Raw genomic sequence first — 14,342 nt, 5'->3', positions numbered from 1 at the left:
TCACACACACACACACACACTGTTTTATTTTTTTTGTTTTTACTGTTTTTTTTCAACAGAGGATGAGTTATTATCTGATTCTGAGAGGCAAAAACACATCTCTTCATCCTTCTTCCTGAATTCCATCAGTTTCAAATTTCTAAAGCGTGTTGTTTCCATGTGAAGTGATACTTCTTTCAGGATGCACATTTCTCAATGGAAAGTGGGTGTTACTTTAAAACAGATGATGAAATTTTGTCAAAATAAAAAAGTGAAAAAACAAACAGGTGCTAAAGAGTTAAACTATGTATCTGACAACTTTGAGTCATTTCATGTTTACTGGATATGATTCACTCTTTCCTCCCGATTTATTCGTGTGATGGTGTGATCGAAGGATTTTTCAGCATTGTCGTCCAGATAGAATGTTGTGTTTTTTGAAATGATGAGTCAAACGATCCGTGTAAAGACAGGCGTTAACCTTAATACCAGCTGCAGTGTTGTTTCAGTGGTAGGAAAAGCCTTCCTGTAGGAAAAGTGTGCTGTTGCCTCAACGTCTAGTGTTACTGATGTCCATGTGGGAAAACAGGTTGGGTTTTTGACAAGGCTTTGAAAGTGATACCTGAATGTGGTTCCATGCTCCACGACCTCAGATTTATCCATTAAGCCTGTATGGGTTGGATCGCTAAGAGCAATTGTGGTAAAAGTCTTCCTAGCTGAACACAGGGAGCTGCTGACTTTAACACTCGGCTTCATATTTCATCAGTTGCAAGCACATTGTAGGTTTGTGTGCTGTCCGGATTCAATATCTTGATTAGTTCATAGCATAAGTCGAATTTATGGCAAGCTTGCTGATGCTTTCTATTTTCAGGGTGATTTTTTTTTTTTTGATGTGCCATTTTGAAAGTGACAAAATCAACACGCCTAATATTAAGGCTTAAGTAGGAATGCTATTAGTGTAATCCTTAAAAAAGCAGGGAATAAAATATTTAGTCCAGACCGTGAAACGAGAACATCTACAACAGTGAAAGGAGCTAAAACTCAGCCCTGAATGCTTAAAAAGTGATCATGAAAAAGGGAACTTATCCTAAATCTGAACTGTATTTCATCTGACAGCAATCTTAATTGTCCTCTAAGCTGATCAGAAGTTTCCACACCCCTTTCTAATCCACACAATTTGATTGACGGCGTTATCAGACCACAAAATAGCTGGCTAATATCGTTACAAGTACTTGTTTCTATATATCAAGTTTAGGATTGCTTAAGCTTACAGTGTAATGCCTTTTTAATCTCCAATGGAGAAAAAGATTTTTTGGGGGGCCAGTGGTGAAGCGCTTGGCTATGATAAGATGAGATGAGATCAGGAATCTGTGTTTCATTTTCCTTTGGCTTCATTATGTGCTCTAGTGCATCTGTCCATGTATTGATAAATATTGGACTTTTTCTTAAGCACTCGTCCGAAGATTAGCTCTCTTTAGATGCTGCTTTAATGCTGTTTCAGACACACACTTAACCCACTGGGTATGATCTAGGGAGCATGCTTAGTGTAGATAATGAAGTTCACTTGGTTGTGTGCACAGAAGTCTAATATTTGTGCTTAGATTCTCTAGAGCAAAGCTGCTTGTCCACTGATTAAATGGTTCACTACGTGTAGCCACACCGACAGCAACAAAGGGAACTATGTGAGGCTGCTGTTTATAAAATATAGTTCCATACAGGAACCACATGGCAAGCTTAAAAACCTTGGACTTCATATCCCTTGTCTGTGACTGGGTCCTAGACTTTCTAACCCTAGGTAGTGAGAGTGGATTTATCTCTAACACCATCACCTGGAACACTGGAGCCTCACAAGGTTGTATCCTTGCTCTACTTCTTCTACACACATGACTGCAAGTCCTTGGACAGCTACACTTCTATCTCTGTTTGCTGACGACACAGTGGAAATGGACCTCATTTCCAATTCCAATGTGGCAGCCTACCTCGATGAGTTGAAGAAACAGCAGCATTGGAACTACACCCCAATTAATATTTGCAGGACATTGGAAGAGACAGTGATAGTTTCCTTTACGTTGGAGTAAACAACTCAAGCTGACCCAAGAAAATGAAATTTGTACTCCAAGGTACCCGAAGCTGCTCACTCTCTCCACAGGGGGACTCCACCTGACTGGGAGTCATCACATCCAGGCTAAGGTGAACAAAGCCAGACAAGGACCTGACCTAAGGTCATCATATCCAGGCTAAGATGAACAAAGCCAGAGAAGGACCTGACCTGGAGTCATTACATCCAGGCTAAGGTGAACAAAGCAAGACAAGGACCTGACCTGAGGTCATCACATCCAGGCTAAGGTGAACAAAGCAAGACAAGGACCTGACCTGAAGTCATCACATCCAAGCTCAGGTGAACAAAGCCAGACAAAGACCTGAGCTGGAGTCATCACATCCAAGCTCAGGTGATACAAGCCAGACAAGGACCTGACCGGAAGTCATCACATTCAAGCTCAGGTAAGCAAAGCCAGACAAGGACCTGACCTGAAGTCATCACATCCAGGCTAAGGTGAACCAAGCCAGAAAAGGACCTGACTAGGATTCATCACATCAAAACTCATTTGAATAAATCCAGACAATGGTTGTAACATCTGAGACTGCTGAGGAAATTCAGGATCTCCCCAGGATCCTCAAACTGGAGCTTTATAAAATTTTACTGACTTGGTTCATCTCAGCATGGTACTTAACTGCTCAACTTAGTACTACAGAGCCCTACAGAGAGCGGTCCATTTACCCAAGCACATCTCCGGGTTTGCTCTTCTCTCTCTGCATGACATCTACACCAAACGATGGAGTACCAGAACTGCTAAAATCATCAGGGACTCCATCCACCCTGGTAACTCTCTGTTTAGCAAGACAAGCACTTTTGTAGTTTGAGCTTCTTCTCTCAAAACATCAGATTGCTCAGCACGGACATGTCCACCATACAGATCCTTTAGAACTTAATAAAGACTCTCTTATCACTCTGCACTCCATTAACACTTATGTTGTACAAAAGTCTTGGAGCCGTTCAAAACTTCATCAGTGGAAAGCCAAGCGAAGCCAAGTGAAGTGCGTTTATGAATTTTACGAAATTTATTTCTTATATATATATATATATATGGTAGGGATGTGGCTGAGTGCAAGTTTAGGAATGAAAGCTGGAGTCTGGTGAATGAATGAGTGGTAGGGATGAGCCTACGTCTGATAGGAGTTTAATAATAAGTGTTCTGTGTTTCAGTGAGCGATAGCAAGTGGATAAAAGCAGGAAATGGCACGGAAACCACAGAGCGAGAGCCAAGCTGAACTGTGTTTGTGTTTGTGTTTGTGTTTGTGCGTATCTCTGTGTGAGCCTGAGAGTTAGAAAATGCTTAGAAAAGAAAGAACATCAAATAAAGTGCAGTCGAAGTTGTCTCCGGCCTGCCTCTTGATTCCACATTTTCCTCACAACCCATGAGTATCTCACAGTGCATAATTAGGGATATGTTTGCTGTCTGGAGATGTTTGTTTATTATTTTTGGGAAGGAATCTCCAGTTTCAGTACTCTTTAACAAACTAGTGCTCTGCTATAAATCTCAGTTTAAGAAGATATATGAAAGTTTTGAGCATTGAAAAGATTAGTGTTAGAGTTAAGGGCATTGGCTGATACTACACTCTATCTGAGTTGGGTTGAAAAACATTATAAAGAAAACTTCAAACATTGAGAGAGAAATGAAGAGAGTAACAAACTGTACACTGTATGTCTTTAGTACGCATGTCTTCTCAACACAGAGAGTTATTAGTTCATTGTGGACTTCATAATGAGTAGTGAAGGTACAAATCAGCTGGACCATAATGCAGATGTGATGTATAGTAATTGCCTCTCTTTGGCCTCAGAAGAAACAAAACCCTCTCTATTTTTTTTTTTTTTTACTGAAATAGTTAGCAGAAGGTTTCCAACCTGAAACACGTTCTTCCGACTCGACTTCTCTGTTGTCCAGTCTACAATGGCGCCGCAGAGGTCCACACCTTCTGGTTTAAGTCCTGGTTTCTGTGAAGAACAAATAAGGAACAGCAAATAATAAAGGATTTAATGTACATTTGAGGCTGCATCAGATCAAATCTCAAATGCAGGCTGGTGATGAAAGAAGAAAAATCCTGGCACTGAGCATAACCTGAGATGTCTAAATTATAGTCTGAATTGAGGAATGCGTAACTGACCACCTGTAACCTCTCTGCTTTTATTAACAACATTTCTTCCATGCTCTTTTTAGGTTGATTTTTTTTCTATATTTAGTGTAAATGATGACAAAGGAGCTTTAGCCTTGCTGGGTTTTTTCCAATCGCTTACAGAAAATAAGGTAAAAAAAAGTGACTTCTCAGTACCAGAGCCAGTAAAAGGTAATCTGAACAGAACAGTGAGTGTGGGTGAGAGATTCCATGTGGGTGAGTAGAGTGGGTTCTGTTTTAAATCACCCATTTTATCCAACATCCATTGTAACTTTTCTATCTGTATGAAGAGACAAGCTTTCTGGCAACATTTAAAGCTTACAGTCTGAGGACTGAAAGACGAAACATGCACTCGAACATGTGTATTGGAACTGAATTAGCTTCATTTACTGAATGCAGCAGCGTTGCTATGTGTGTAGGTGTGTTGACGTTTTGCTGATCAATCGCATCTCTATGCAGATACCTTACCAAACTGGCCATTGCTTCTTGCTTGTACTCCTTGTAAAAATGCAGCTCATTTGATGACAGGACGACCCAAGTTAAAGTCCAGTTTTTCCTAGAGAGGAGTGTAGAAAGAATTAATCATTTCAGAGACAGCAGCTAGAAAGTATGTATAGGTTTAATTAAGGGCAGTATTCTGATACTAGTTTTTTTTATTTAATATTGCACACATGAGGCACATCTTACTTTACATATGATGTGGATCTTTAGCATTTGAAATACTGACTCAAGTGATGACGTTTAAACGGTTTGATGTAGCCACAATACATCAATCAGGCATAACATTATGACCACTGACAGGTGAAGTGAACAACACTAATTTTCTCCTCATCATGGCACCTGTTAGTGGGTGGGATATATTAAGCAGCAAGTGAACATTTTGTCCTCAAAGTTGATGTGTTAGAAGCACACCACAGCACACCTTCAGGGATCTGGTGGAGTCCATGCCTCGACGGGTCAGGGCTGTTTTAGCAGCAAAAGGGGGACCAACACAATATTAGGCAGGTGATCATAATGTTATGCCTGATCGGTGTATGTTGAAATGTATGTGTGTGTTTTCACTAACAACAACTATATAATGACATATAAGGATGATATTTTAATAGAGAAATACAACACATACAGTCATGTCCTTTTTAACACACATGTTGGGCCTCATTCTGTCTATGCCTAAATTGCTCATATGAGAGTTTACACAAGAAATCTGGTATTTGTGAATGTCCTTCTCATGTTCCTGAGTGTGTGTAAATTTAAGCATAGTCTGATATCAAATCACATTTGCATTGATTACTGCACTTTAATACATGAAATATGCTGTTGAGTGATAAATATGCATAAATATGACAGTATTGTCCCTTTAAATACCTAAATATGACACTTATAGTATTGTCCCTTTCAAAAGTCCATATATTTTGAAGGGTCAACATTTTAATTGGACGTTCTTGTGAAAAGCAGGGAAATGGGGTGCATTTGGGGGTGGAAAACATCTGCTTTAAATCGTGTTTTTTTTTTAAAGGAGAGTGCATTGTAATAATGAAAACATTGACATTTTATTAATTTATCTAGTCAAAATAAATTAAATGTGTAGCAAAGTGCCATTCATCCCCATTACATTACATTGCTCATTACATTGTGGCTTCTTTAAGTTGTGTGCACATAAGACTGTTGGAGCATGATAAACACTAAAATGCAAAATAACAGAACGTTCTGGATCAAGTGCTATTTTATAAGCTATATTGTTAAATGAAACCAGAATTCAGTTTAAATGATGATTAGGACCAGGACTATTCATATTATTCTGTTCATATTATTTCAGTGCTTGTCATCTTCATGTTATATTATATTACATATTATAATATGTATTATATTCATTGTTCTTGTATTTAAAGGATCTAGTCTCAGATATTAAGGACACTTCCCTGCCAGACCACCAGAGGGCAACCCTGCACAGTTGAAGTCTAAAAGACTTCTTTTGTTATATGTTTCATTTCCTGAGTTCATGGTGCTCACCTGTGATTAGTCTGTGTTTAGTAATTAGTCACCTTCCTGTTTTTCCCGTTGGCTTTGTCTAGCTTCTGTTTGTAACTCGTGTGAGCTTGAGTATTTCTGTTGATATTTGTTTTTTTTGTCCTCGGTTCCTGGTAGCACGTTGTTTAGCACTATAAATAAAATTAGCATCTGCCTCCAGCCCAAAGTGACCATTGAGGTGTGAGGTAAACCACGGGTCATGCTAATAATCTGATTGGTCTGTTCAAGATTATCAAATTTCCCCATGCAAATATTGATATTGACTTAAGGCACCACTTCTAAAATTATATAGAATTACAAACTATACATCACCTCAGAATTATGAAATATGTTCATGGACAAAATGACAGATTTACATACTTGAGTTTTTTTCCTCCGTCAGCGATCTTGGTTTTGTTCAGATAAACCCCATGCAAAGAAGGCTGAAGCTGTAACAGAGTTAATAACAAGTCAGTAGATATCAGCAAAAAATAAATAATAATAATAATAATACCTGTTCACTATATATGTTTCCTATATTTTTTCTTACAGTTTCATATTCTTTGAATGCCGCTCTAATTCAGTTCATGACTTAGACACAGAAATAGACAGCCTAGATATGTGTGTTGTTGTGGAGTTGCTTCTCATTTGTGATGAAATAAGTACACACACCTGCTGTACACCTTGACTGGTGTTGTGCTGGGACTGATTCCTGCGATGTCGGTTAAGCTGCAGAAAAATCGGGGAATTTCATTTACATTGTGATTTCATTGTGATTTCACAGCCTTTCTTTCAAAATAAAGAACATAAAGTTTGCCGTTAATTTCTGTCATTTTGTCTTAATTACTCCCTCATAATGACTTGATTTGTTTTGACTCAGTGACAGGATCAGTTCCCACAAGCTACCAATTCTATCAAAAAAATGATAAACCAAAAAGTTTTAAGGTGAAGTCCACATAGTTTCTTTTCATCCCTTGGTTTAGGTTTTCACTCTGTTGGAGACGTAACCTGGCAGCTAGTAAGTGATATTAATGTCTTGTGAAAGCAGCAGAGAGTCCAGGTTCAGTAACACAGAGCTCGTCTGCCCTCTACTGTCTTCATCACATCGTGAAGTCTCGGGTTTATCTCTCAGCACATACTGCTGAATTTCTGGTGCTAGATTTGTGAGTGGACCAGGATTAGTCTATTAATTTCTGTTATTTGGTGCTACAGATATGATTAGAAACGTGAAGTTGTTGTTCTTTCGGCTGCTTCGGTGTTCTAGGTTACCACAGCAGATCATTTAGTCCGCATGTTTTGATTTGGCACAGGTTTTTTAATGCTGGATGCCCTTCCTGACCCAACTCTCCCATTTAATTCAGGCTTGGGACCAGCACTGAGAGTTTACTCTTCAGTGGCTGGGTTAGCTCCTTGCTTTGGAATCGAACCTGGGCCATGGCAATGAACGCGCAGGATCCTGCTGCTGGACTACCAGGAGGCTATTTATTAGAAATGTGAAGTATGATATATATATTTTCTAAACAATATTTATTTATTTTTTTTTAAATGTATGGTGGTGTTGAGATATCTCAAGAAATTAGCACAACATTATATGCAAATATATAACAATATTATTATAAATTATATAATAATAATAATAATAATAATAATAATAATAATACTAATACTAATAATAATAATAATATACATAAATAAAATAAATAATTTTGACATTGGAACTTCTTCAAAAATGCAAATTTACTTATGTGAATGATTCCCTGTTTTATTTATTACATAAATGCAGGTTTGCATAACTAATATCTTTAATTAATTAATTTTATGATTAATATATTTCATTTTACTATCAAGCTTTTCATGGATATATGACACAATTGTGCCATATGAGCATGTGGGCAGAGCTTGTTTTTTTTTTTTTTTTTTTTTTAAATTTACTCTATTTCAGATTATTTGATGGATGCAAGTAGACGAAAAAAATGGAATAAACACTTAACGCCTAATTAGTAATTGTAGCATCTTGTTTTAATTTCCTCTCTTTGAAGTGTAGAGGTCAATCGCATGTCCACCATATCTGAAAGAATTACTCCTGTTCATTAAAGCTAAAAACATTTACATATAATACTTTTGTTATCATTTAAAACAGCTATAAATATTTTTTTCTTTCCCTTAAAGAGGTTCAAAGCATGAAACAGTAAAGACATTAAAAAAAAAAAAAAAAATCATCTTATCAGTGATTTGTCCACTGTGATGCTTCGTGTCATATAATGAATTAGTGATTGAAGAATAAAGACTTTATTGTCCAAGCTGCAGTTACAGAAATGTAACTATAATTAATGATGAGTATGTGTTGATGAGTTAATGTGAAGTTACAGATAGAGAGCAGTGATAAAAGGGATAATGGGACAGGGAAATGATGTGCTGTAGTGTGTGTGTGTGTGTAAAAAGAAGTCAGTCTCACTGGTTTCTGTGCTGTGTCCAGGTCCGGTATGACCATAGATTTGGTTTGACTCAGGCGCTCACCGCTACCGGTGGAGCTTTTGATCCTCATAGCTACGGCTCCTTGAGGCAGCACCAGAGGAACAGGCGGCAGCTTCGACACATTCTGCATGGCGATAGTGCTGAAAAAGTGGACAAGAACATGTAAGATCAGATGTTTAAATTGTTTTTTTGTGTGTGTTTACATTTACATTCCTGCCATTTTGCAGATCCCCTTATCTAGACCGACTTACATTTTATCTCATTTTATACAACTGAGCAATTAAGGGTTAAGGGTCTTGCTCAGAGGCCCAGCAGTGGCAGCTTGGTGGAGCTGGGATTTGAACTCACAACCTTCTGTTCAGTAGTCCAACACATTTTACTTTTTTTTTTAACAAAAAAAGAAGTGCTCCACAATGATCTTTCCATGCACACTTCTAGCATTAAACTCCTTATAATATTAATATTCTAATATTACATTAATATTTAATCCTTGTAGTTGAACATAAAATACTGCATTGCACAAAAATAACTGTACTGTGCTACATAATAGTTGAATAATCAGAATAATAATTGATCATATGCACTTGGCTTATGTCATATGAGCTTTATTTTCATTTCTAATCCCACTTTCTTCTCACAGGAGTAGATCCAGTGCTATAGCTGGTATAAAAGCAGTGTAGTGTCTGGATTTGTGTAGAGTATCATAGCTGCTGCTCAATGTGCTGTAAAATTAGAGTGCAGGAAATACGCATAAAGTCAGTCACCTGTGTCGACTCTGTATCACTGAATGAATACACTTCCTCTACTGAAAGTGTGTGAAGTGTGACGTTAATGAAAATAAAACCATATTTATTTATTTATTTCATAACATCTCAAACTTTTTTAATGTAAAAAACAGGGCAGTTTATAGGCATCACTTCGTTAGTGTGTAAATGATACTGGCCTTATGGTGAAAAATCTAACAATCTTTCGAGTTCATTTGCTCTCATCAGTTGTGCTGGGATTGTGAAATCTCCCAAACCTTTATTTGTTCCGTTTCAAGGGGCTTTTTTTAGTCATGAGCAACACTTTTTTTGTCTAAAATTGAGATATAGAATTGAGATAACTGAGAACCTGATATTCAGTGTAAATCATGGAGGCGGATCATCGATGCTGGTTGTTAAGTGAATAAAATCCTGATAAATTTAGCAACAACAACAACAAAAAAAATAAACAAAACAACTGATAACTAATGCCTAAATAACAAATCTAATTAATTAAAGAAGATGATAAGACTAAGACTGTGTCCGCTTGATTTGTCCTGCATGAAGAAACATCCAGCCTCTCCAGCCCTGACACTCGTAACAGGAAGTGTCTCAGTGGCTCAGTCATAACTCTGGGGCATCCTGATATGTTTAAACTCAAAGACATATCCCTCTTTAAAAGATTTCACAAAGGGTGCCAGTAAATCTGGAGCTGACTTTATATAGCATTGTACAGCATTTCCAGAGAAATCATTTTAGATTGTTTTAGGCAGCAGATTAGTATGTCTTGACTCACTCCTGGTGTCATGTGTTTACGAGGTCAAGTCAGCTTCCTGAAACAAAGGCTTGCATCATTCCAACATCAGGCTATGAAGACAGAACCGTTTTCTCTACTCTTTTTTTGCTAGCTTTTAGGTAACAAAGAATTTTTTTGTGAACAGTTTGGACTTAATAATATAAAGTCCACATAATAATATAATATAATATAATATAATATAATATAATATAATATAATATAATATAATATAATATAATATAATATAATATAATATAATATAATATAATATAATATAATATAATATAATATAATATAATATAACATATTAATACATTTAAATAAATAGTCACCTGAATTAATGTGTGTTTATTCTCTCGATACTCGTTCATGTTGCACATGTTCAGGGCGGGTATTTAAAGGAAGTGATTTCTCAATACAAATAAATTCAGGAACTTCAGCATTAATAGTATATAAAGCAGTAGTCGGCAAAATAATCGTTTCTGTTCAAGTTCTAGTTTATTTATTAGCTTCCAGCCAGTGTTGTTGAAGCTACTTTGCATCTATAACAAGTCATACTACAAGCTAGTCATGATTTAAACAAGTTTAAGCTACAAAGAATCTTATCATAAAGTAGCTAGCTATGGTACAGGATAGGAAACAAAAGTATAAAGTTACTTCCTCAGAGAGGAAACTGTGAAAACCAACAGTGCCATGTTCTCTTGCAGAAACATCTGTTGCACAAAATCTAATAGACATGAGATTTTGCTTCTCTATTTGTGTAACAGCCTTAAAGAGAATCATTAGCATGATTTAAAAAGAAAAATAATAATTAGCAAGCTTTAAAAAAAGAAGAAGAAGTAAGTAATGGATACAGAAAGGACTCTGCTACACTTGGATGAGTTTATTTTTGATGTCCTGATAGATAGCTATGAAGTTTTGAATCAATGAGGAATATTAACACAACCAGCCAGGAAATCAAAAATAATTATAAATAAATAATTATAAATAATTTCTGCTTCAAACAAACATTTATCTGTTGCCAAGTGAGTCTTTTATGCTCGTAGACATCGCTTTGGACTTTCAATAGTCTTATTTATAGCCGTTCTAATTTATAGCTGTTCTTATTTATAGCACATTCTAAGAGTTTGTATAAATGTCATAAACGAGGCAGTCTTTTTTTATGTTTACAAATAACCTAAAAATATAGACGTTAAATATAAAAAAAATAAATAAATAAAAAATAAATAAATAAATCAGAAAACCGCAGTAGGGTTCGATTTCTTGTTTCTAATTGGATGGGACTCTTATCATTCCTTGTATAGACAATACCCCAAATCCTTTTCACTCCACGTTCATTTCAGTCTCGGTGTATTCCGAAAGAAAGAATAAAATATAAATATATATATGAATATATGTATTTTTTATATAAAAAAATATAAATCTAAATTCAGCATGTGCCCAGCGCAGCCAGGTAATTTTCCTACGAGCTGCTGTTTTTAATAAAAAAAAAAGAAGAAGAAGAAGAATCAGTAATCCCAGAATAAACACTAGCAGAGCTTTTGTAAGGTTGAATGATTTATAACCAGTGAATTTTATCCATGCTCATAAAAATTATGAGCCAGATTTCGTCCATTTATGATATTATAACTTGTCTATCCAGCAGCTTGAAAGAGACGTCAAGGCCGTCCTTGCTAATACAAGCTTGGTTAGCTTGCTGAAGAAAAGCTTATTGAATGAACTGAATTGAATCGAGTTACATTAACACAATTTGGTTTTGTACATGCCACCTGATTTGATCATGTATTTTCAAAGCGCTGAGTAAAAACAAACACTTTCATCCTCGCTGAGGATCACACACAGGTCACTCATTTTGTGAGACAGCGAGGCATGCCCCAGTGTGTCATTACTACCATACTTTTAATGAGGTTAAATGTAATTCATTATATTTATTATTAAACATTACAGGATTTAATACTATGTGAACTAATCAGTATCGCTTTACATGGATTTAGAAATGCATTTAAATTCAATTAATATAGTTTAGCTAGGAATCAGAATATTTGAATAGAAATCTGACTGTCCACATTTTTTTCCGTACAGCTGAAATCCATTGGCTAGGATCAGTGGGCGGAGCTTTGTGCTTTCACTCTTACCCTTGCATCTACCTACTTTACTGAATCTTGCCTAATTCTCCTTTAAACATTAATAATTACAGATAAACTTTAGGAAGGGCAGGTTAAAAGTTTGGTTCGGATCATTGTGGACTTGGATAAGAGAAAACATTGTTGAACATCAGCTCAGAGAAGTGTGAATTATTTTAGAAATTCCTAGTTTGTTATGAATCATAATGGCTAAAACATTAATATCGATTCTTATCTCATGAAACAGTTTGAAACCCTTTATAGTTTGAAGATTACAAAGAATAATATAGTGATAAAAATGTAGCTTTGGCTTTTACATTAATGTAATAAAAATTATGAAATGAATTATTGCTAATTATAGCAACCCTAAGCAGTAAATGTGGTCGATTATTAGTTTAGTATAACCTTTAGCATATTTGGCTATTATGCTACATGATTAATTATAATTTTATTAATTATATTATTATTTATTTCAAGTTTTAAATTTATGGTCAGTCTTATCCAGAGACCATACCATTCACCGCTTTCTTTTAGGTCTAGCTTTAGATCCACATTTTTAACTTTTACTTAAATGAACAATTTAACCTGTTCTGAAATAATCCTTTTAACTAGTTCTTACTAGTTATTTGCAGAGGTCTCCATGATTAGTAGTGAACATTTACACCCAGTAGAGATATAGCTTTTCCTGTTAGAGCTACAGAAATCACAGAAGCTGGTGCATAGTATGGTGTAAGATGAAGCATGAATTATTATTGTTATATACTGTATTAATGCTGAAGGTAATTGTTTATTTGTAATAGCTTGTCACCAAAAGCATTAGGCCATAAATATCTTATACGATGAAATAGATGAAATATTGATTAAAAATGCCTAGTTTGGAAATGATGGAAGATTTTCATATGTTCCTTCTGGTCTAAATGCATCAGAGATGGAGATGTTTACAACTCCATGTATGGAAAGTTTGCAGTTTAAAATGTGAGGAAACCCTGAACCTTACACCCACAAAGCACCCAAATGCTGCCCTATCGTTACGTAGTAACAGCTCACTCTGTCAAACAACAGGAAATAAATAAATCACTTGAAAAAAAGGGGGTAACGGAAATCAAGTGCCAGCAGAGAACAGAGTCTTGTGTCTATTTAAGTCAAAGTTTCAGAAGCAGCAAAGTCAGATAGCATGTCGATTATTGCACTGTTTTTCGTTCCCGAACACTTTTTATATGTATATAATTTAACGATCAGAACCAAATACAGCGACGTAGCCCAAACCCTAGCAAAACCTCATCAGATGTACATTATTTATCACTTTTATTTTTACCATCACAACTATTCCTTTGTAACATTTAATCTAAAATATCTTAAGCATGATGTAACTCTAAATAATACGTCTAGGTTTACATTTTTACTGCCCACTAAACCAGCTCTATGCGTTCAGGAAGGCCTGCAAGGTTAAAAAAAACCCCAAAAAAAACATCTAAAATCTGGTTTCTCAATCGCATAGGAGATTTCTCCATTTCAAAGTGTTCGTCATCATCCAGCTGATAAGGTGATGCTAATGAAGGAAATAAGAAGAAGAAATAAAAGTAAATCCACCCTTACCTGCTCACCTGATTATATGGTCACGGTGCTGTCTTGAGATAATCCCACGGTTAGAGATGGTGGGACAGTAAAAGAAAAGAATGTGTGTGTGAGAGTGTGAGTGTCATTTAGAGGAAGTGCGATTGGCTCACGTGGTTGATGCAGACGTTTCATTGCCTGTAAGTCTGAGAGCAGGCATGATGCTACACCACTTCCTGAGGTCTACACCAACTTGTGCTTCTCTCAAGATGGCTGCACACAGAGGCCTAGCAATGAGGTGCTTTTATTGTTAAGAACCCTGTTTCTCTCTGGTGATATTGTTTAAAACTTGGGTTGTTTAAATTGTTGAATTGAATTGGTCAGTCTTATCCAGGCATTTATTTATTTGTTTATTTGTTTGTTTGATTGATTGTT

At 36.0% G+C, this 14,342-nt stretch overlaps 1 protein-coding gene across 2 annotated transcripts in view; it reads right to left on the bottom strand.

The window, feature by feature from the left end:
* Window positions 1-14,098, bottom strand: part of arhgap15 (Rho GTPase activating protein 15) — a 40,505-nt gene extending 26,407 nt beyond the window's left edge. The window contains exons 1-6 of one of the 2 annotated variants that reach the window (XM_058391715.1): window positions 13,958-14,098; window positions 8,672-8,831; window positions 6,889-6,945; window positions 6,598-6,665; window positions 4,678-4,765; window positions 3,941-4,030 (exon numbers count right to left, since the gene is read on the bottom strand). In XM_058391715.1, coding sequence (XP_058247698.1) covers window positions 3,941-4,030; window positions 4,678-4,765; window positions 6,598-6,665; window positions 6,889-6,945; window positions 8,672-8,821 — 453 coding nt within the window. In that variant the 5' untranslated portion in view covers window positions 8,822-8,831; window positions 13,958-14,098. Of the gene's footprint in view, window positions 1-3,940; window positions 4,031-4,677; window positions 4,766-6,597; window positions 6,666-6,888; window positions 6,946-8,671; window positions 8,832-13,949 lie in introns of both variants that reach the window. The other variant, XM_058391714.1, reaches the window with a different exon arrangement.
* Between the last annotated feature and the right edge of the window lie 244 nt (window positions 14,099-14,342).

The sequence above is a fragment of the Hemibagrus wyckioides genome, linkage group LG06, assembly GCF_019097595.1.
Source record: "Hemibagrus wyckioides isolate EC202008001 linkage group LG06, SWU_Hwy_1.0, whole genome shotgun sequence".
Classification (NCBI taxonomy): domain Eukaryota; kingdom Metazoa; phylum Chordata; class Actinopteri; order Siluriformes; family Bagridae; genus Hemibagrus; species Hemibagrus wyckioides.
Note: the sequence above shows the minus strand (reverse complement) of the source record. Positions and strands in the feature narration are given on the sequence as shown.